The sequence below is a fragment of the Acytostelium subglobosum genome (genome assembly GCF_000787575.1).
Source record: "Acytostelium subglobosum LB1 DNA, scaffold: scaffold5, whole genome shotgun sequence".
Taxonomy (NCBI): Eukaryota; Evosea; class Eumycetozoa; order Acytosteliales; family Acytosteliaceae; genus Acytostelium; species Acytostelium subglobosum.
The window spans coordinates 907,229-928,815 of record NW_012236527.1 but is presented as its reverse complement, the minus strand read 5'-3'; the positions used below and the strand labels follow the sequence as shown (position 1 = coordinate 928,815).

At 44.5% G+C, this 21,587-nt stretch overlaps 9 protein-coding genes across 9 annotated transcripts; 2 read left to right on the top strand and 7 right to left on the bottom strand.

Moving 5' to 3' along the window:
* Positions 1–374: 374 nt before the first annotated feature.
* On the bottom strand, positions 375–2,185 carry SAMD00019534_031390 (hypothetical protein; the record flags this gene model as incomplete). Its single annotated transcript, XM_012901272.1, has 2 exons — positions 375–665; positions 740–2,185. 2 exons carry the CDS (start codon positions 2,183–2,185, stop codon positions 375–377), a joined length of 1,737 nt encoding a protein of 578 aa, XP_012756726.1.
* A 565-nt stretch (positions 2,186–2,750) lies between these two features.
* SAMD00019534_031380 (hypothetical protein) lies at positions 2,751–4,163 on the bottom strand (the record flags this gene model as incomplete). The annotated part of the gene is made up of 2 exons (XM_012901271.1): positions 2,751–2,779; positions 2,876–4,163. The coding sequence occupies 2 exons, from the start codon at positions 4,161–4,163 to the stop codon at positions 2,751–2,753; spliced, it is 1,317 nt and encodes a 438-aa protein (XP_012756725.1).
* Positions 4,164–4,514: 351 nt separating this feature from the next.
* Positions 4,515–4,784, bottom strand: SAMD00019534_031370 (hypothetical protein; the record flags this gene model as incomplete). The annotated part of the gene is made up of 1 exon (XM_012901270.1): positions 4,515–4,784. One exon carries the CDS (start codon positions 4,782–4,784, stop codon positions 4,515–4,517), a length of 270 nt encoding a protein of 89 aa, XP_012756724.1.
* Positions 4,785–5,499: 715 nt separating this feature from the next.
* Positions 5,500–7,635, bottom strand: SAMD00019534_031360 (hypothetical protein; the record flags this gene model as incomplete). The annotated part of the gene is made up of 4 exons (XM_012901269.1): positions 5,500–5,595; positions 5,693–6,371; positions 6,463–6,937; positions 7,005–7,635. 4 exons carry the CDS (start codon positions 7,633–7,635, stop codon positions 5,500–5,502), a joined length of 1,881 nt encoding a protein of 626 aa, XP_012756723.1.
* Positions 7,636–8,158: 523 nt separating this feature from the next.
* Positions 8,159–11,045, top strand: SAMD00019534_031350 (hypothetical protein; the record flags this gene model as incomplete). The annotated part of the gene is made up of 2 exons (XM_012901268.1): positions 8,159–9,486; positions 9,557–11,045. 2 exons carry the CDS (start codon positions 8,159–8,161, stop codon positions 11,043–11,045), a joined length of 2,817 nt encoding a protein of 938 aa, XP_012756722.1.
* Positions 11,046–11,239: 194 nt separating this feature from the next.
* Positions 11,240–12,913, bottom strand: SAMD00019534_031340 (hypothetical protein; the record flags this gene model as incomplete). The annotated part of the gene is made up of 4 exons (XM_012901267.1): positions 11,240–11,965; positions 12,036–12,606; positions 12,683–12,744; positions 12,845–12,913. Coding segments are annotated over 4 exons (1,428 nt in total), but the record flags the coding sequence as incomplete, so codon positions are not given.
* A 471-nt stretch (positions 12,914–13,384) lies between these two features.
* SAMD00019534_031330 (hypothetical protein) lies at positions 13,385–15,351 on the bottom strand (the record flags this gene model as incomplete). Its single annotated transcript, XM_012901266.1, has 2 exons — positions 13,385–14,603; positions 14,672–15,351. The coding sequence occupies 2 exons, from the start codon at positions 15,349–15,351 to the stop codon at positions 13,385–13,387; spliced, it is 1,899 nt and encodes a 632-aa protein (XP_012756720.1).
* Positions 15,352–16,838: 1,487 nt separating this feature from the next.
* SAMD00019534_031320 (hypothetical protein) lies at positions 16,839–19,271 on the top strand (the record flags this gene model as incomplete). Its single annotated transcript, XM_012901265.1, has 1 exon — positions 16,839–19,271. The coding sequence occupies one exon, from the start codon at positions 16,839–16,841 to the stop codon at positions 19,269–19,271; it is 2,433 nt and encodes an 810-aa protein (XP_012756719.1).
* Positions 19,272–19,431: 160 nt separating this feature from the next.
* Positions 19,432–21,131, bottom strand: SAMD00019534_031310 (hypothetical protein; the record flags this gene model as incomplete). Its single annotated transcript, XM_012901264.1, has 2 exons — positions 19,432–20,371; positions 20,431–21,131. Coding segments are annotated over 2 exons (1,641 nt in total), but the record flags the coding sequence as incomplete, so codon positions are not given.
* Positions 21,132–21,587: the final 456 nt, after the last annotated feature.

Below are 21,587 nucleotides of genomic sequence, written 5' to 3'. Positions count from 1 at the left end.
TCAAGACAAACTGACCAACTGGGAGTGCTTGGATGAAGTTGTACAACACCTGCCATTGTGCAACCGATCCAGATGTGTTGAAATAGTATGGACTGGCGTCTCCACTGACGGGATCGACAGTGACCAGTTGATTCCATTCGTTGTGGTGGGCAGGGCCGATTGATTGTTGACCATGATGCGACTCTGTTGTCCAGATGTGACACAGAAGGTCAGACCAGTGTTGGTGTAGAGTGACTTCAATGGGAATCGAAGGTCACATGATGTGTACGAACTGGTTGGTGCAATACACTCACTCATCACTCTCGTATCACCTGTGAGGTTGAGACCAACTGTTGAGACGTTACAGTATGATTGATTGGAGGTGAAAGATGTCATCAACTTGGAACCAAGTTGGTGATGGTGTCTCTGGCAGTGCCAAGGTAGGTGCCCGCAGACCCAAGTGTTGACAATGCTACGATGGTACCTTGCGGCAGGGCAGTGATATCAGTGGTGAACTTGCTACTTGGTCGAGGTTGGGAAGCGGCATCAGTGGTGTCATAGTTGTTTGACATGATCACCGTGCTGTTTGTTGGATTGATGGCCACAACATTCAAACCAGGTCCAAAGGTACCAGATACAGGTAGTCCATTGATGAGGATGTAAGGCTCTGGTGGAACTGATGGTGTCTGATTGAATGAGAGATTATGTTAGAGATTGATCTATCGATTGATTGAGTGAATGAATAAGTGTGGATACATACAGCATTGGATGCAGCCTTGATGTGAACGAATGGCTTGACAGGTTTGAATTGTCTCTTGAAGTTTGATAAGAGTGTGACTGGTCCTGTGAGTGATAGGATCTCGGGTACTGAGCCAGATGGTGCTCCCTTTCGTCCAATTAATGCGAACGACGAGGTTGAAGTGATTGGGTTGACCGTCACTTTGCTGCCACATGTGGTCATTGCGAATGCAAGGTTGTCTGAGATGGCAAAGTCTTGACTTAGAGCTCCGGTGCAGATGACGACGAGTGTACCAGCTGTGATGGACATGATGTCAGCGATCATTTGAAGAGTACTCTTGACTGATGCACTGCTGACATCATAGTTGCGAGCAAAGTACACTTTGCCATCGACCTCACTGATTGCACACATCAGCAGACCTGCATTGCTTTGGAAAGTGACGGGCAAGCCTCCAACTGAGACGATGAAGTTCTGAATGCCAACGGGAGCATATATGGGATTGGATGTTGCAACGTAGATGTTGATGTCATCATCACTCACTGTCTTATTCTGAGTGATCAACTCATTGTTGATCAAGTTGTAATGGATTGAGGCAGTGCATGGTGATGAATGATTGAATGCCATTTCAGTGTAGATCGATGGAGTGCCCATCTTCAAAAGCATGAACCAACAATCGTTTGTGTCATTTTGAATGAAGTTCAGGATGCACTTGCTGCCAAACCTTTGGAGACTCTGAATGGCATCAGAGTTCAGACTGTTCTTTGATAGGTTGAGTCCACGAGCGATGATCATTATGAAGGTACCTTTGGCAATGGAGTCAATGAACTGGGCAAGTGCCTTGGAGACATTGGGGTCATCGTTCATCGTTGGGAAGTTGGTTATTACCTGTTGATTGAGGCGGGTGTTGACTTGACTGTTGAGAGTGACAACATTGACTCCATCTTCCAGAGGATTGACAAAGTATGGGATGAGAGGCAAGTGACCCAACATGATATCAAGTGTTGTTTCATTGTAACTGAATCCAAGGACTCGGGTACATTCGTGGTAGCTATTGAGCATAGAGGTCAGATTGACAGCTCCAGTTGATCCATCACCAAATGTTTCAAGGGCTGATCCCGGTGCTTGTCCTTTGTATCCAATCATACAATAGTTGGTTGCACCAGAGGCACCAGCTTCGTAGATCTGAGAGGATCCAAGAGTGGCAAAGGCTTGGCATAGGGCGGGTGAAGGTAGAGTAGGCATTGCACCAACGTTCATAATAGCGACCATTGTTCGCATGTTGATGTATCCTCCTCCACTAAAGTCACTGGAAGCAACTAGTTGAATGAATTCAGCTTCATTTGAGTATGGGAAGTTGTAGAAACGGAACATATCTGGCAATAAGCCGGGATTGTCCTTTACCCATATGTTGAGGCCTGGTCCGTAACCCTTATTAACATACTTGTTAATACGGTTCAATCCATTCATTTCAAACACTGAGTCTGTTGGAGAACTTGACACCAATCTTATCTTTATTGGAAATAAAACCATGTTGAACTAGATTGATTGATTGATTGAATGAATGAATGAATGAATGAAGAATTGATTGATTGGTAGTTCAATAAATATCTTCAAGCAATAGTTTTTGATGATCAACCAATCAGACTTCACTAACTTGTCATATTCAAACTAGAGCCATTCTTGCAAACTTGTGCTCTGATATCTAGTAACAAGATATATTATAACTATATTCTATTTAAATGTATGCAGCCAATCGTGTAATATATATCAACTATGGATTTATCTATATATTATCATTAGTATTAGTATTTTTGATCAACTATCAGTCGGATTTGAAAGAGAAGTTATGGGAAGCGTTTAATCTACTTGGTGATATGTTGCAGAAAGAGGCAATGAAAGCATTAATGCCAAATTACAACATAGTAATTGGAATGAAGAAGAGTTCATCTGGAACCGCTAACGAGGTCCTCTCAATCTATCAATCTACTGTTGTACCCAACTCAGCGGCCTCCCAACTATCCTACTCCTAGTCCTAGTCCATACTCAGTACCAACAATAAACCTATATGATTGATTGATTGATTGATTGATTGTCCAATGCTCTGATCGTTCTTTAAAATCTACACTTTATTCTTGCCAACCAAGTGATCATAGATACAGTCCACTCTTAGCTTCTTGACACCTCTTGGCTTTGCATTGGTATGCATGTTATAAATGTGTCTCTCCAGTACTACCTTTGATGCAAACTTCTTTCCACATAGTACCACCTTGTTGTCGTTGTTGTTATCATTGTTGTTGTTGTAGTTCTCCCTATCAGTCTCTGTCTCCTTGTCTGTCTCTTTGTCTGTCTCGTTGTCAATGTCAGAGTCAGCGCCAGTGCCATGGTTATTTCGAATGTCCACATGGACACTCAGACGATCCACCGCTTGATTGATGTCCATTGGCTTTGTGATGTCCATGGGTTCACCAGCAGCATCTCCACCACCAATGATACACTTGCACTCGTAGACCTTGGTCTTCTTGTGTACCTGTCTGATGTGCTGCTCCAGGTTCCTCTTGGCCGCGTACACTCGCTGGCATCCCTCGTACTCGCAAGGGAAGTTGTATCGCTCGCTCAATGGCGCGTGTATCTCTGCGTGTAGCTTGAGCAGCGTCCTGGTCTTGCAGAGCTTGCCACATGTTGGACAGGGATGGGTCTGGACGACCTTCTTGTGCAAGGCCTTGATGTGCTTCTGAAGCTCGTAATGTGTGAAGAAGGATTGGAAGCAGTCGTCTTGCGAGCAGACAAACTTGGCGACCTTGGTGTGCACCGTGTTGACGTGGTTCTTCAAGTATGAGGGGTAGAGGAAGCGCGCCGTGCAGCCCTCGTACGTGCAGCCGTAGGGCAGCTGGTTCAAGTGCACCATGTCAATGTGACGCTTGAGTTGGTTGTGCTTGTGGAATGTGAGTTGGCAGATGGTGGGGTCGTGGTCGCACTTGAACGGCTTCTCCTGGAGATGCTGGACGCGGATGTGCAGGTCCATCTGATGCTTGTGCACAAACTTGACGCCGCAGCCAATGTGTGAGCACTGGAATGGATGCTCGCCAGTGTGCGAGCGCATGTGATACTTGAGATGATGTGTTCGAGTGAATGACTTGCCGCACTCCTTGCACTCGTAGGGGCGCTCGCCTGTGTGTGTCCTGATGTGGCAGTCCAGCTTGCCCTGTCTATTGAATGCCTTGCCACATTTATAAGGGCATACAAATGGTGTAGCACTCTTCTTCACCATCGTTGCAGACTTTGAGTCTGCATCCGTATCATCTACTGCGTCACTGGTCGCAAACTCATCATCCTCATGGTCATCGCCACTTGTGTTAAATTCAACTTGGTCTCTACTTCGTTTGACCAATAATGTTCTTGTTGTTGTATTATTTGTTGTTGTAGTTGTTGTAGTTGTTGTTGTCATTGTTGTTGTTATATTAATAAATAAATAAGTTATAAGTACATGATCAAAGTGTGTGAGTAATAAAGAGAATGACGAGCCGTTCCTCAATTTGTTCGGTTTTTTGTGTTTCCGCTCGTGTGGACAGCGTCTGGCGAGCGCGCCAAACTTTGGCAAAGAGATGGCGTTTGCACGACCAGACCAATCATGATTGATTGGACATCAATCCAATCGACACGATCGACACGCGATAAATCAATCAATCAAATAAATGATACACAATTATATTTGATGTTTGTTGTTGAACCTCTCATACTATATATCACTCAATGGGTCCCTTGTGACAAAGGGAAAAGAACATTGATGGCGATCCGTTTATTTCTTGGCGGCGGCCTGCTTGGCCTTGAGCTCGGAAACGATAGCCTTGGCAGACTTTCTTGGGTTCTTGTGTGGCTTCTGCTCCTGCAAGTCTCCACGAACGTATCTCTTTGCCTTAACACCAACGCGAGCAAACTTCTGGTTTCTCACGAACTTGGTGTCCATACCCTTGGAGGAGGTCTTGCGGTGGACAATTGGCTTCTTGATACCGTTACGGTGCTCCTTGGAGTTCTGGTGATGGGTCGAGTGGTTCTTTGCTTTGGCCATTTCTATGTATATGTGATAAAGTATCGATTAGTTGTCTGTTGCTGTATCTATCGTCTGTCTGTTGTTTGCTGTTCTATCATCCAGATGTGTGCATCTGTCTTTTGTCTGTCTCATTATCATCATCATCATCCATCATCCATAGTCTCTACATCATTGATACGGTTGATGTCTCTATCCTGTATCCGTCTATCTTTGTCATGTGAACGATCGAGTTCAGCAAGTTATCGCAATCGCATTATGATGATGGAGATTGACCTGTTCATGAATGATGCATGCTGTGATTGATATATGATCATACCTGTAATATGAGGTGTGTGGACAACAATAAGGGACTAACCTTCTCATCAATGTTGGAGCTTCATTGATAGGGGTTGGATTGGCTGGCGAAGGTTGGTCTCGCGAGTCTCCTCCACTCTCACACACACACTCCACCACAAACATAAAAAAATCAATTTAATTAAAGAGTCCCCTTTTGAAAAACGAACAACGTTACCTTGGATTGATTGGTTGGAGTGATACATGATGGAGATGGATAGAGGTGAATGTACATTCTATATGTATATATGTATATATATGAGCTGGTTTATTGATCAACCATATAGTCACATGTATGTCTCTCTTTGATACCTGTTCCAATTCCCAATTCGTGTGATGAGACAGACTTGATGAAAGAAGGAAGTGGAGGTGGACGAGGATGTCCTTGGCCAAGAGTGAATTAATGGATGGTTACATTTGACAATGTAGATGATATAGCATCTATCCACTTTTGTGAGTTATGATCAACGTCTTCTAATAAATACTTTCTCTTTGGCTATTTGATTGATTGAGTACATGGAATGAGTGAGTGAGTGAGTGAGTGGATTGATTGATTGATTGATTGAAGTTGAATGAAAGGTATAAGGACATACAGTTTGGATGATAAAGTTTGAGTTATTCTTGGCCTCGGGCTTTAGGGATGAAGACCAGGGTATCTCACCCTTTAGCTCCATCTTCTTGGGATCGATATAGATGAGCCTGGGCTGTGATGTGAGTATCAGCTGACGCTTCTTGATTGAGAATCCTTTCTTCTTCCAAACCAATCCACTCTCAATGATTGTCTCGCCAGACTGAAGGAACTGTGCCCATTTGGTTCGCTCGGCAAGTTGTTGCTGTGATAGGCTTGGACCTGGTGTTGGGTTGGCATGTTGTTGCTGCAGATTGTTTGAGCTGGCACCAGCATTGCCATTGCCACCTGCTGATGAGTTGTTTGCTGACGATGAGAGGTCGTCGTCAAAGATGATCTTTTCGACGGGTGGCACGATGGGTGGAGGCGTCTGCTTGGACAGCGTGTCCCAGTTGACACCCTCAAAGAATGGATGCTCCTTCAACTTGGCAAAGCTGCCCATTGCCGGTGAGCCCAGTCTGTCTGTTGGCTTGACAATCAACAGCTTCTCGATTAGGTCCTTGATCACCGCGTTCATGTTGGTCGGGTAGACCAGCTCCCTATTCGAGATCTTTTGGAATGTCAAGAACTCTGTCTTGCCTCTGAACGGTAGGCGTCCAGTGCTCAGTTGATATATAATACAGCCCAATGCCCACAAGTCAGATCTGTTGTCGGCGTCATCCAAGTGTAGGGTAAGAGTGGTGTTAGTGGCTGCGCGCGTATATGTCCGGGAGCGTGGCGCCAAGGGATACTCACTCAGTCGATGTCTCCTTGTTGTTTATCAGCTCTGGTGATACGTATTCTGCTGTTCCGACAAAGGAGTTGGACCGTATCAACTCGCCACCATTGCCACTCACATCCAAATTTACACTGTTGCTGTTTCCGCCACTTCCACTTCCACTACCATTGGCACTACTATTGTTGATGCTATTGCTAATGCTGTTGCTGTTACCACCTCCTCCACCACTACTGCTACTATTATTAAGATTGTTGTTACTGTCATTGCCAAGTATCTTGCCAGTACCAAAGTCTGTGATCTTAATATGCATGTCATCAGAGAGTAGGATGTTCTCTGGCTTCAGGTCGCGATGTACAATGCGCAGACCATGTAGATGCTCCAACGCGCTTATAATCTGTGCCGTGTAGAACCTTGTACACTCATAATTAAACGATCCAACCTTTCTAATATGATGCAACAGATCACCTTGAGAGCATAGTTCGAGCACGTAGTCTTCATGTTTGATTGATTGAGTTAGTGAGTGATCGACTGATCAATCGGGTCACGTGATTGTACATACATAGACAGTTGTCTGATCGGAAGGTGAAGAATAGTTTACAGATGTTGGGATGGTTGGAGCGACAGAGGATCTCCTTCTCGATCTGGACGTACTTGCCCTTGTTCTCTTTGATGATGTGCTTCTTCTCCAATATCTTGATGGCGTACTGGACGCCTGTGTCCTTGTCGGTGCCCAGCACGACGGCGCCGTACGAGCCCTCACCCAACACCTTGCCAATGGTGAAGTCGTCGATTGTCTTCTTCTTGGGCGCGATCGATGGTGATGCACCTGCGTTGGGCGGTGGCGGAGATAAGCTTGGTGAGAATGATATATCATTGCTACTTAGTGATGTCTGTATCATTCGTTTGGTATCTATTGATGACAGTACTGTTGTTGAGGCACTGTTGTTGTTGTTGACAGAAGATGATAATGATGATGGTGTAGTTGTTGTCGTTGTCGTTGTAGAACTCTGTTGTCTTTGATGACTGGTACCCGATGCACTCAATGATGTTGATGATTGTTCTCCTCCTCCTCCTCCAGTACTGTTACTACGACCACCTGTTTGTTGTCCGACAACATCGGTAACACCAGCAGTTGGTTTATCTACATTGATAGCTGGTGGAGCATTGCTCGATTCATTGACATCTGACATTGATTGTTTGATTGTACAGTATTATTACTATTTCTACTACTACTTAATTGAATGAATGAATGAATGAATGAATGAATAATTGAAGTGATTGAAAGATAAATATATGTAATATACAACGATGATGAGATGATTATTTATGATACAGGTGTGTATATTTGATGTATTATATGAATGTATTATATTTGTTAACAAAGCAATGAAATGAATGATGAACTTTGACGTCTTGGTCTCACCAATCACGTGTTGTTGTGTAAGCAATTAGAAAGGAATGAATGGATGGGATGGATTGATCTCCACTCAAACCCCAGTTCAAAAAAAATTCATTTACCCCCACCTAACTATTCCGTTGTGGAAGAGCTTGTTCAAATTCAAATTCAAAAAACCATGGTTTTCCAATAAAACGACGAAACATCCCTAATATCTGTTCCCAAAAATGAAGAAGTTGCCATTCTAACTTTAATCTAATCTTATTTATTTATAATATATATACACATACATACAGATACACATATACAGATACATAATGATCATGGCAGACGATATATCATCTTCATTGGACTTTCAATTCACACCTTTGGACGACCCATTCGACCAACCTTCAACACCTCCACCACCTCCACCTCTACCTCAACTTCGTTCATCATCGTCAACAGTAACATCAACATCAACATCAACCACAACAACAACAATTACAACAACAACAACTTTATCATCATCAACATCACCGTCACAACAACAATCACAATCACAATCACAATCACAACAACAACAACAGTTACTTAGAATAGAGAAGGATGCACCTGAATTGATAATATTGATTGGTCCACCATGCTCAGGTCGCACTTATTACTATTATCAGAATCTACAATCTTCACATGTCAGGATATCGGCAACAGAGCTATTCAACAAGGACAGCGATACATCCTTCAGAAGTGTCATTCAGAATCATGTGATCAAGACATTGTTGGATGGCAAGAGTGTTGTGATTGACGACACCAACCACTTGCAATCAGTGCGCACATCCTATGTCCAGGCGCTGCTCAAGGCCAACGTGCCAATCTCAAGGATATCAGTGCTCAACTTCATCCCGGCGGGCGGCGAGCAGCAGGTCCAATGGGCCACGGCATGGGCCTACTGCGAGCGCGCAATGTCCCAACTGCCCTCGGCGATCGAACACTACAAACCACTGGATTACGATCAGTTCAAGGCAGAGTACCACGTTCCAAACAAGCGCGAGGGATTCTGCGTGTTGCGCGATGTCACCACGCCCCTCATTCTGAACCAGCACAACGCGGCTCAGAAGAAGGAGCTGACCAACGTGGCGTTGTTCTTGGACGCACGCGCCATCCTCAGGTTCGCCGATCGCACGCAACAGTCAACATTCAAGTTGCCACCAGGCACTCTCAAGTTCAAGTACGCGGTTCAGTTGCGCGATAACATTGACATTGCAATCAGAGAGTGGACCACCAGTTATAAGTCCATTGGACAGAATCGCGTTGTATTGCTCATTGATGAGGTGGCACTATATCCCGCGTCAGTGGACTTTAACGACCCAATCACTGTGGAGTACTATCGCAAGGAGATCAAAAAGTGTATCAAGACACTATCCGATCAGATCTCATTCCCAGTCTACTATCTGTCCGTGCCTGCATTGGTGCCTGGCAATGACTTTTATCGATTCCCCAATCTTGGACTGTTTGCCATGGCCCAATACAGACATCGACTATCCCTTCAAGGATCAATCGTGGTCGTGGACGACCAAGACATCAAGTTCAGCGCGACCCTACCTTTCCAAGTCTGTTTGGCGTCCAAGTTCTTCCAAGGTTCGACCTGGAGTGTGGAAACAAAGTTGTAAGTATTCAATCAATCAATCACATTCACTCGATCATATTCGTTTCTAACATCGATCAACATATTGTAGATCAAAGTGTATTGATAACCTTGGTAGCTTCCCAACATTCTTGGAGAATATACAGTTCGTGTCTTATGATGATATTGATGGCTTTGTTCCAGAGAAGGGCATGCCACTATTCGCGAGAGTTCAAGCCAACACGAATGAGAAGTCAACAACAGAGGAACATATGCCCACTGGCAAACGACATGGTGTATTCTTCCCACATGAAGACCACATCAGACAGTCAGCAGCTGTTTCTCAAGATGACATTGCCGACGACAACGATTTATCAGTCATCAACGAGCCAGACCGTGCACAAGAGCCAAGCAATCAAACACCGCCAATCGACACATCAGCCAACGGTGGTAAGATATTACCTTGGGTCACAAACAGATTTATGGTGGACTTTGGTATCGATGAGCCAAGTGTCTATCGTGGCGAATCATATTACAAGGAGGCAAGACTGAGTAATATTGATATCAGCACAATGGAGCCAGACTACTCGTCACCATCGATAAAGGTGGCGGCACAGTGTAGGGGCACATCACCACAGCCCTACAGTCTGATGGTGCGCTACAGAGTTCGAGGCAACACCACTACGTCACCAATACTCGAGTCATACTGTAGTTGTCCAAATGGAACGAGGACCTATGGCAAGTGCAAGCACATCGTAGCACTGCTGTATCATTGTAATGTCAACTTATCGGAGAACCCTACCACCAACAAAGTTGAGAACATCATCAACAACTCACCTGACAAGCGCAACAGGAGGCTACCCGAGTGGATGTCACCAAACAGACAAACGACCACATCGTCCGAGTACAAGAAGGTGTCACCCAACAAGCGCACGCTCAACGTCTACTTCCCAGAGCATCAAATGGCCAATCCACAGCAGAGAAAGTATGGCAAGGCTGAGCTAGTGTTTGAGAAGCCAAAGAATAGTGTTGGCGTTAGTGCAGGAGCAATGGGCCCCCAGCAGACCAAGCAGCAACAGCCACCCAAACAACAAAAGCAACAACAGGCAACGGCTGCCAGTTCCACGGACATGGTCATCGACGTGAAGCAGGAGCCTGGAGTGAACCCAGTGGACAGCGCCAATCAATTCATTCAACAACTGTTTGGACAATATAAGAGATCGAATGATGGCAACTCAGGCGTGCCAGATGTCAAGAAGGATGAGGAGATCATGGACGTCTCGACAGAGGACGACGAAGAGGACACAGAGTTCTGCGTACCAAGGTCCAACTCTGAGGAGACACTACGCACAATCATCCAAAATGCCTACAACAAAAGCCATGAGCCAGATCAGATGTATCCACTATCGAGCCAGATGATGCTGGACAGCCAACAACCTCAGCAACCCCAGATGACGACGACGACAAATGATGCCACAGTCGTGGCCGCTGGCGAGAAGAAGAAGCTTAGTCTCAGGCAACTGCTAGAGAGCCAAGGTATCCAGCTCAACTTGGGTGGATTCACCTCCACCTCATCGCCAACCAATTCACAAAGCACATGACCTACCCACCAACACCGCACATGTATGCGTGCAGCCAATGTAGGTCGACAACAATAAACTTGTTCAATTTGTATATGTTTCCTTTTAAAAAAGACAATGGATGAAGAGGTTATTAAAAGAACATGTCCAGGGTATTAGCCTGTGTTAGATCCTGTATTGGTATCGAGTTGTTCGGTCGTCCAATCATAAGCCTAACGTCGAGAGGATGAAGAGGACTTGAGATGACTCTGTGCATTGTGATAGAGCTCGCGGTAGAGATGGGCAGTGGAGAACAGGTCCTCAATGTCCGTCTCCTTCCAGTTCTGGGTGGGCGGCTTCTGAAGGAACATCATGATGTCGGGGAAGTCCTTGCGCTTCAGCTCGTCGGACCAGAGCACGAGGAACGCCGCACAGACATAGACGTGGAACACCGAGAAGCCTTCGCGCTCACTCAGGTACGTGTCCCACATTCGGATGATCAGCTGGAATGGGATCTCGCGCATCAACAAACAGTTCATCCATCGGAATGCAAACTGGATGAATTGGGCGTCCTGCTCGGCCAGATGTTCGCATAATGATGAGTTGATTGTCTCGAGCAGGCCCTTGAGCTGCGCGATCATTCTCTGGATGCCTGGCTGAGCGAACGTGTAGTGATCCTGTATGCCGTCCAGCAGCTTGGTGAGACACCAATAGCTGTCAGCTTCGACCTTTGCCAATATCGATGCGTCCAATGCCTCTATATTGCAGTTCTCCACGTCGGCCACAAACTCTGTCAAGAACACGTAGATGAATGGTGTTGCCAAGTCATTGATGCCCTGTACGTATCCCGATGCTGGATGTCTTATTCCCCATATATAAAGTATTCGTTCGAGCATGTCCTGTATAGGTGGTCGTTGGAAGAGTGGAACTGATGGATTGGTTCTCGGTACATCCATTTGTATCTGTGTTGTTGATGTTGTTGTTGTTAGCATTCGCCCGAGGACCTTGGACCACACTCCTCAACCAACATACCTGTTTTAAAGTCTTCTTGTCGGTATCTGTTCTCTTGTCCTCGGATATATAGTATTGTGGCAGGCAGTCTTTGTATTCATTCCTCTTCCTCTCTAGTGTCTCCTCCCTCCTCTCACCATTCGACGGCAGGTAGCCCAGTAGGATCTTCCATGCCATTGGTCGTCGGGAGTCGGGCACACCTCTCCAGCCCACCTTCTTCAGTGCGTCCAGATCGACGTTGTTCTCGCTCAATATCTTCTCAAATCGCTTCAACTTGGCCGCCTTCTCATTGTACACAAACTTGGTTGGGTCGACTGGTGTCGCATCTCCAGAGGTCGCACTGCCATAGGAGAGTGGAATCGATGATGATGAGAATGACTTGTGTAAGTTGATGCCATTGTTATCGTTACTATTACTACTACTCTGGCTATTGTTGCTGTTGTTGTTGTTGTTGCCATTGACTACACCAATGCTGCTTGTGCTACTACTCAGTCCTGCACTGCCATCAATGCCATCACCTGGTGCTATATATTGACTATGATTGAATATTGCTGAACTATCTATATCTCTCTTGGCCTTTGGTATAAAGTTCCTGTTTGATTGTTCGTTTGTGCGTGTTAGATAGGAGGTTACCCTGGGACATTAGCTGTTTATCACAAGTGGCTTACCCATTGAACTTCTCAAACTTGTGAGGAATATGATTGTTAACAGGCTTTGCAACACCAGGACTCTGTTGTTTGTTATCATTGATTGATTAGTGATTAGTCAATATGCACATGTGTCGTCTACCTTCATGAAGGTAGTTTGATGTCGTGTTTATATAAACATACCTTTCGAGATGAGGTGAACTTCCAGAAGCTTGACTGCTCTTTAATCGGACTGTTTGTATTCATACTCATTGTGTATATATACTATCCAATGCTTTGTTAAGTAGTATAATATATTTAACTTTAACCTGTACCTTTAACAACGAATGAAAATGAATGAGCAAGATCTGTTATTGTTATTGTTGTTGTTGTTGATGTTGATGTTTGTTGTTACAATTGATTTTTAGAAGTTGTTATAAGTAGTAGTACAAGTCATTGATCGTTTGGTTGTTTGAATGAATGATTATTGAATGAATGAATAGGTAGGTGGTGTGTTTGAATGAATGAATGAATATGAGAGAGTGTGAATGAAGGGAAGGGAGGAAAGGATAATCCAACAATTTATTTATAGCGTGGGACCTAACAAATCACCCAAAACTCACACTTTTTTGCTATTTCAACCGATGAGCTGTGGTTTGACACACTTTGACACGAATGAACGCAAAGTACAAGTGATCGGTGTCGGTAATGATGACATACACTGTCAATCAATCAATTAATTAATTATTGAAATAGGGACTTGATCCTATCTAATAGTCCAATGGTAGTCTGATCTGATTTAACACCAACATTTGAATGATGTTGAAGGTATGTCTTGATCTCTTGACTTTGAACAAACTTGACGGACGTTGAAAATGCGTCGGGGAATGGTACGTGTAGGGTCTCGTTGAGATACTTGAGTACATAATATCCTTGTGTTTGTAATGTCTCATAATATAGACTGGAACTAAGCAATGACTTTTGATGATGCTCCTCAATCAAATATTGTAGCAATCGTTTGGATCCTGATCGAGTGACGAATGTCATCATGGTGGCGTCGGGCGAGCCTCCCTGAGAAATATAATCCTGAAGCAGCAGCTTGAATAGTGATTGATGTCCAGAGAGTGCCGCGCTGTACAGGCACTCCTTTGTCTTGTCCTTGGTCAATAGCTTGGGGAAGTATGTTTGAATGTACTTCAGCATCTCAATGTTTCCTTTGGAGCATATTGTATCAATGGGGTTGTAGTCGATGCTCATCGAGTCGTTCAGTTGAGTCGGGTACTTGTCGTGAAGGTACTGCAGCGCATCCAGATTGCCGTGGTAGACAGCCTTGTACACCAGCTTCTTGAGTATTCCTGCGAGGGATAATGGCTCGTTTTTCTTATCCATGTTGTCCATGATGTAGGGCAGACTTGTGCAGTCAGTGTTGCTCCTGATCACCTCCATCGCTGTGTTGAGTGTGGGCTGTATACCGCCCACCTGGTGCAGCAACTTGATGATCTCCAGGTGGTCCTTGGCCGCGATCTCATCCATTGTTTGTTCGGTGAATGGGGCCATCCTGCCCCCTAGCAAGTACTGTACAACTTCAATGTGGCCATTCTTTCCAGCATGCTCCATGATGCGCGTAGAGTTGAACTCGTCGGGCCAGTATGCATATAGGTATTTGAGGATGTTAAGGTGTCCACAAAGCGCTGCATTCTCAATGGCCTTTGTTGTGACTAGTGCATGTTGTTGTTGGCCATCTTCTGCTGCACTCATGTTCTCGTTCAAGTATATTATAATGTCCAAATAGCCATTGATACATGCCAACTCTATTGCATGAACGGCTGGCACATGCATCGTGAGAAGATATATTACAATATGTAGATGTCCATTGAATGCCGCCTCATCAATCGCATAATGAGTGCATCGCTCAGTCCTGTGCTCCATGAGGTACTTGACAACGTCAAGGTGTCCTTTCGCTCTGTTGTAGTTATATGAGTTGGTTAGTTCATTGAACATTCGTATGATGACTCATTCAATCAAACTTACGAGGCCATGTTCATTGCTGAGTATGTACATCCTTCTGTTCTGTTCTCGTGAAGGTAACGGACGAGCTCGAGATCGCCTGATCGAGCAGCGTTGTTCATAAGGGTGGGCGTCCACATTGATGGAACATGATTGAACTTGGCCAACAGGAAGTGAACGACTTTGGAGTGACCATTGAATGCAGCACGCTCTGGACCCAGGTTGGTACAGTGCTCGGTCCTATTCTCATAAAGATACTTGACAATGTCCAAATGTCCATTGGCCGCTGCCTCATCCATGACGGCCTCGCTGAACGTCACGTCATGCCTCCTCGCCAGAGGCTCCAAGAACAACAGCATATCCATATGTCCATGAGCTGCAGCCATGATCAGAGCACGATCGCTAAAGCAGTGTCCTTGCTTGTTAAGGAAGCGCGCGAGGTGGAGCGAGCCGAAGGAGGCCGCTTCGTCCATGACCCGGGGCACATGTGTAGGTGTGTAGTTGCGCTTGGCCACGCGGTACAGCAGTTCAAAGTCGGCGAGACATGAGGGAGTGTCGTGCAGCAGACCAACAGCGCGCGCCAAGGTGTCCACGTCTATGTACAATTCGTCTGTGAGGCCCTTCCTAACGCGATACAATAATACATTTGGATAGTTTATCATCATCCAATTGGCCGAGGGCATGTCCTCATATTGATATATCATCGCGTCAGGTTTACGAGCTATCCTATTAATCCGCTTCAATTGTTCAATCACATAGTTGCGTACATAACCTGTTCGCCAAAATTGAAAGAATGATCTTGTACTATTATTATTATTCATTGTATATGTATGTATGTGTATATGTATGGTCACACTATGATGTGCACGACTCTACACATTCATCTTCTTCTCTACATGTTGATGCCCATCATTAAACACCGACTTTCAAAGGTCGGAAATAACTTGGTTGTTTGTGGCAATATCTTTTGGAAATTGTCAGTTTATGGGTTTGGGGTTCAATTTTTTGAACTTCATAAATGATGCCAAAGATCGATCCAACTTTGATCAACCTTGATAACATGATCGTCATCGACATCATTTGCAGTTTTAAGTCATAATCATTCATTGTTTCAACGTATATACGTAGGTGTTTGTGTAGTATGACCAAGATAGACGACTTTGCGAGCGATTGGTTAGGTTACACCCAAAATTGACCATTCTTTACTAAGATATCGTCGGGACTTTGGTACCGAAAAGCCACTTAAAATAACATTAACTCACTGCTCTCGTGCACCAACAACCACATCAGTAATGGGACTCATCCACTAACAACAATGATCGTCACTGAACTAACACCACCAACATCCAATCAAACATTCACACAAAGGCCCAACCACCCATCACTCTCATACCAACTTATACAACGAATCATCATTGACCGACCTTCCAATTACGCAGATTCCATCTTTGGCACTTACACACACTCACTCACATACTCATACCCCCCACTAAGGGGATGCGGTACCTCTGCAGTTTGCAATGGGCATGTGTAAGCTTACCTCTTCAGAAGATTCCTTCGTCACGATAATCTCTCATGATCAAGAGTGTCATTAGTGGATAGGATAGGATAGTGTATAAACTGACCCCTCTAATGGCATGTTGATAGGGGGTCTTGATCGAACAAACTACATCACTCACTGATCGATCAGTCGGGCAGGCGGCCAGCCTGCCAAAGTCAGTCATGTGAGTGAGCAAGTATAATCATTGCCAACAACACGAGAACTAAACAGATGCGATGAATGGATGTGTTTGGTTTGTTCAAGAACACGCGCACTAACACTCACACACACACACACACACAAAGACAGAAAACGATCATTCATTCATCAACAACTGACAGAGTTGCCCCGAAGAGCTCGTCTCTGACCTGATCTGACTCTGACGACAACTGTTCTTGTAGGCCTACCAATAATAACTATCAAGAATGGCAAGCTTGCCCAACAAGTTTGTTTAAGGATCAGCTGTCCTCTATCTCTCTCTCTCAAATCACATTCATTGCATTAATCATTATTTATCATTATCATCATCATAATAATAATTATAATTATCATTATCATTAATTATAAATATATTCTATCAATCAAACTAATATTTTATTAATTATTTACTCAACTTATAACTAATAATTATATATTATAAATAACAAAATAATGCAATCTATTGATATTGAAGATAATATTAATAATAATAAGTTGGACTTGACCCTGTTGGCAAAGGAGAAGTTGTTGGTCGAGGCAGAGTTGGTGGCAAAGAACACTTTCTCAGACTACCCTGGTGCTAAATCAAGTTTGTTCGTACATACCGCAGATTGGTCCGGTGAAGGCCGTGTGCCCCAGCGCACAGGCTTCATCGAGCCAATCGGATTCGTCACAAGAGTCACATCCAGAGAGGGCATCCTCGGCGAGAGATGGGAGTCCGCCGACAACATTGCCCTGAACGACAGGCAAGATGTGCTGCCACCTGCCGATCAGCGTGGCGTCCGTAGCAATCCAGGTGTTATTCACTGGGCTGGTGGTGAGACGATCTACAACTTGACCACTGAGGAGGACCGTATGTGCTCGATGCAGTCCAAACATGACCAGACTCAGCTCATTGCCCAGATCGTGCCATTCATGGTCGAGCCAGAGGTCGGAGGTTGCTTCCCCTACGTCTGTGCCGAGAACACATTTGTAACTCATGCGCCATACATGGCCACTTCAATGGGCAATGCCTTCTTTGAGGTGTGGCAGGCCAACGAGAATGGGGTGGAGCAGTGGAGAGAGAAGGACCTTGCCAAATGGTGGAAGGGTGACCCGACCAAGAAGTACACATTTGGCAGATTCGATCGCCGTCCAATCAGGATTGTCGTGCCCAAGGATGCCACACTCATATGGCAGGACAAGTTCATTCAGCCATTGACCGAGGGCATTGCCAAGATCACCAGTTCATTCACTGCCGAGCTCAACAAGTTCACATTCACCTGTCCACTCCAGGGATTCGTTGTGGTCAAGAATGGCCAGGTCACCATCCATTTCGAGATCATTAACTTTGAGATCGTCCTTGGTGAGTGCGGCACTACTCTCACACCATGGCCAATCCATGCACTTGCCAACCGTGTCTTGATTTCTGGTGCCATTGAGAACTTGGAGACCAGTCCAATCTCAGAGGTCGCAGTCTTCCAGCAAGAGTTGGCAAGATACAGGGACTCGTGCGCACAGGTCGTCCAGGCCAAGACATGGGCCATCTGGACATTGGAGCGTGTTGTTGAGATGTACACTGCCCTGCGCACTGGTGTCGTCACCGAGAACAGTCCATTCATCGTCCGCAAGATTGATTACTCCAAGGTCTACCGTCCAAAAGCCAACAAGATCATGGAGAACTTGTCCAAGGGCAGTGGCTTTGCAGTTATCTCTGGCAACACTCAATGGGATGCACTGTGTGAGTCCATGAAGCTCAAGGGTGTGAGCACATCACCAATGCCCGTGGCCAACTGCATGCAGTACAACAGATTCGTCTATGGCAAGAGCTTTGGAACTGGCATGGGTCACATCGACAACCTCTTCCTCTATGACTATGGTGGCGACTGGACAATGCCAGCCATCCGCAAGTGGATCGCCGGAATGGGACAACGCATTGCCGAGGTCCACTCCACCGGAGAGGACTGTCTCAAGTCTTGCATCGAAGCCACCTGTCTCAGCTATGAGTTTGTTCGTGCCAAGAAGCGATACGAGGACAACATGCGTCGTTCTGGTGTGCATCTGACCAACGTGTGCTCTTGGAAGGACTTGACAGAGATGCTCCACTACCGTGTGATCGACGCCGTTTTCCTCAAGTCGACGACCACCTCCAGCATGGATGATGAGGCATACTATGTCATTGGATTCGCCACAGTGATGCACGACCTCACCGACTATGGCTACGATCTGAGTGTGTGTGACTGCTCCAACATGCTCTTCACTCTGGGCGCCCGCGATGGACAGTACTCTGGCATTGAGCATGCATACGCAGTTACTCTGGCTGGTGTCAAATATGTTGCCGACGTTCACAGATACAATGCAAGTGGTCTCACACTCATCTCCACTCACTACTGGCAGCTCTGCAATGGTCGCCACCGTATCCTCAACGCAGCCATGAGTGTTGCTGAGCATGCCCACCCTCGCCGCCTGGCTGTCAAGGACACTCTGATTGGAACAATCTTTGGTCGCAATGATGAGGAGTACTTCGTCCAGCCACACGACCACCAGTCATGTGAGAACCAGTACAAGCAGTTGAAGGAGCGCGCACTCAAGTTGGGCGGTGCCTTTGACACACTGCTCCGTGGAATGGTCGCTCGTGTCTACGAGCGCATCTATGGCCTGGCATTGGATGACATTGTTGGATTGGAGGAGGTGGACACCATCGTCAATATTGTCGACTGTGTCTGTGTTGACGGTCGCAACGAAGGTATCGAGTTCCTCTGGGACATGGCCATGTTCATGTGGGGCGACTCTGGCATCATGTGGCATGCATTCCTTGGCAGTCTACTTGTGACCAAGGATCGTTTGGTTGGCGATGACACTGCTGGCTATGGATATGAAGGCAGACCATGGGAGAAGCAGCAGTAAATTTTAAGTTAACAATACAAAGTTGACAATGAAATAAATAATTAATTGATTAACACTTTGATTGATTGTTTATTTGTTTGACTAGGTTTAAAGAATAAAAGAAGGAAAGGTGTGATGAATTGGATATTGATCAATATCCAAACATCACTCACTTTGTAGCTCTACATGGACGACACATGATTGGAATTTGATACCCCTCTGCCTCAAAGTGGGCATGGTCAACAGTTGGCATGCTCCATGGTTGATGACATTTAAAACAGGGGGCCATTTGAACTGAGGTAGGTTCCTGGATCTGACAAGAGTTGCCCAACAGCTCTTCGAGTGACTGGAGATGATCCATTGTGACTTCTTCTTCATCACCAACTGGCTCCTCATATTCTTGAGGTGGGGGTGGAGATGAGGGTGCTTCATTACTAAGTCTGTCGGCAATACCCTTGACAACTCGGATCATCTGATCTGCTGATGCTCTTGCCTCGTTGGACGCCAAGAGTTTGGCTTCAATTTCCATCTGTTTGATAGTGTTGGAGAGTTCATCTACCAAATTGAAACCCTGGCAAATACTCTTGAGATCTCTACATGTTGTTGTAATCTCTTCTGTGAGGACATTGATGGCGGTTGCGATCATTACTTTGGCATCTTTGAAACTGTTGATCTCTGAAGTTGTTTGATTGTATCCTGCCTCCGCAGACATGTACTTAGCCTTCATCTCTTTGATTTCTTCATCTACAGTTGTCACATATTCCTCAACTTTAAGGTGTTTATGGTAGTGATGTTGATAGGAGCATCCATTGGGACACACATGGCAATTGTCTCTACCACTCATGGCGTAGCATTTTTTAAATGCATTGTCCCCACGTACTGTTATCTCCTTGAGGTTACATGGAGAGTGACAGGCAAAAGTACAAACATTACATATTGTGCTGAGATCAGGAGAGTCTACCAACCTGCGGTTGATAATTTCAGTAGTCTTATTAAAATCCTTGAACATGTTTTGGTTATGTTGGAAATCGCCAAGTTTGGCTTGGGCAATTAATATCTTATCTTGAAGGTCTTGAATCCTCTTGACTTCCAACCTGGCTTGGTGCAGGGTGGCCTGGACCCTGAAATTATTAATTAGTATTCTTATTGATTGATTAATTGAATAATATATGGTACCTACTTGAATTTAAGTTTCCTCATATTTCCAAACTCAATTGTTGAAACAGTTGCCTTGTTCCTAATACACTTCATGATCAGGTCAGTGGTTGCCAATGAAGTCTGGAAGTCCTTCAAAATGGGGATACATGTAACTCTGTTCCAGGTCATTGGATCCTTAACAAACAATGAGTTGTTCATATAGAAGATAGCCTTTGTTCTTAGATGACCCAGGAGGCCCAACTGAAAAGTAGCAGTGTGTGGCTCGCATTTTGTGAACACCAAGATCAAGTTATTGAGTATCACATCTGGAATGGCTCCTTTGAGTCTAGAAATGGCATTCTTCAGGGAAGTGACGTTTCTATCTTCAGTGCCATTTACTACCAATATAATGGCGGAGAGGGACTCGCAATTTTCAGCTGCTTCAATGATCTTTGAGATGTTCTCATCATCCTGCTTTGGACCATTGGTATCAGAGACTCCTGGTGTGTCAATGAACAAGTAATCATCTCCATCCTTGGTGAAATCATAGTGAGAGCACTCACTAGTTTGACTCTTGGTCTGGTCCTTCACATTGGTTTCACTACCTTTTCCTTTGAATTGATGTTCGGTAACCTTGAAGAACGCCGTCTCTATGATAACTTTCAGATTCTTAGGGAAAGTTCCTTTGAGAAAGAAGTTGGCAAATATGTTTAACAATGATGATTTGCCTAATTTGGTATAATATTATTATTAATAATTAGATTAAAATAAATAAATATTGTATGTAATTGATTATTTCAAACTTACCAGCTCCCGAAGCACCAGCAACTATTATTGTGTATTTCTTCTTTCCAGATGAAGTTCCTACCAAACTCCTTGAGTAAGCACGATTAATATTATTATTATTAATATCAATATAGTTGTTATTATTTGAAATCATCTTTTACTTTGGTAAAGGTATTTGAAAGATTGAATATTGCCAAAGAAGTTAAATATTTTATACTTGACCTCATCAGGAAATTGATTATTCAAGTTGTTGAAAATTTTATGATTGGTTTAATATATATATATAGATAATATAAAGTGATTATTCACGTTTTTGTTTAATCACTTGATTTTATAAGTTCAATTACTCAATTCCCAATAACCAATTGGTTATTAAACTTCAAAAGATAAAATGATATTATGATATTAATAAAT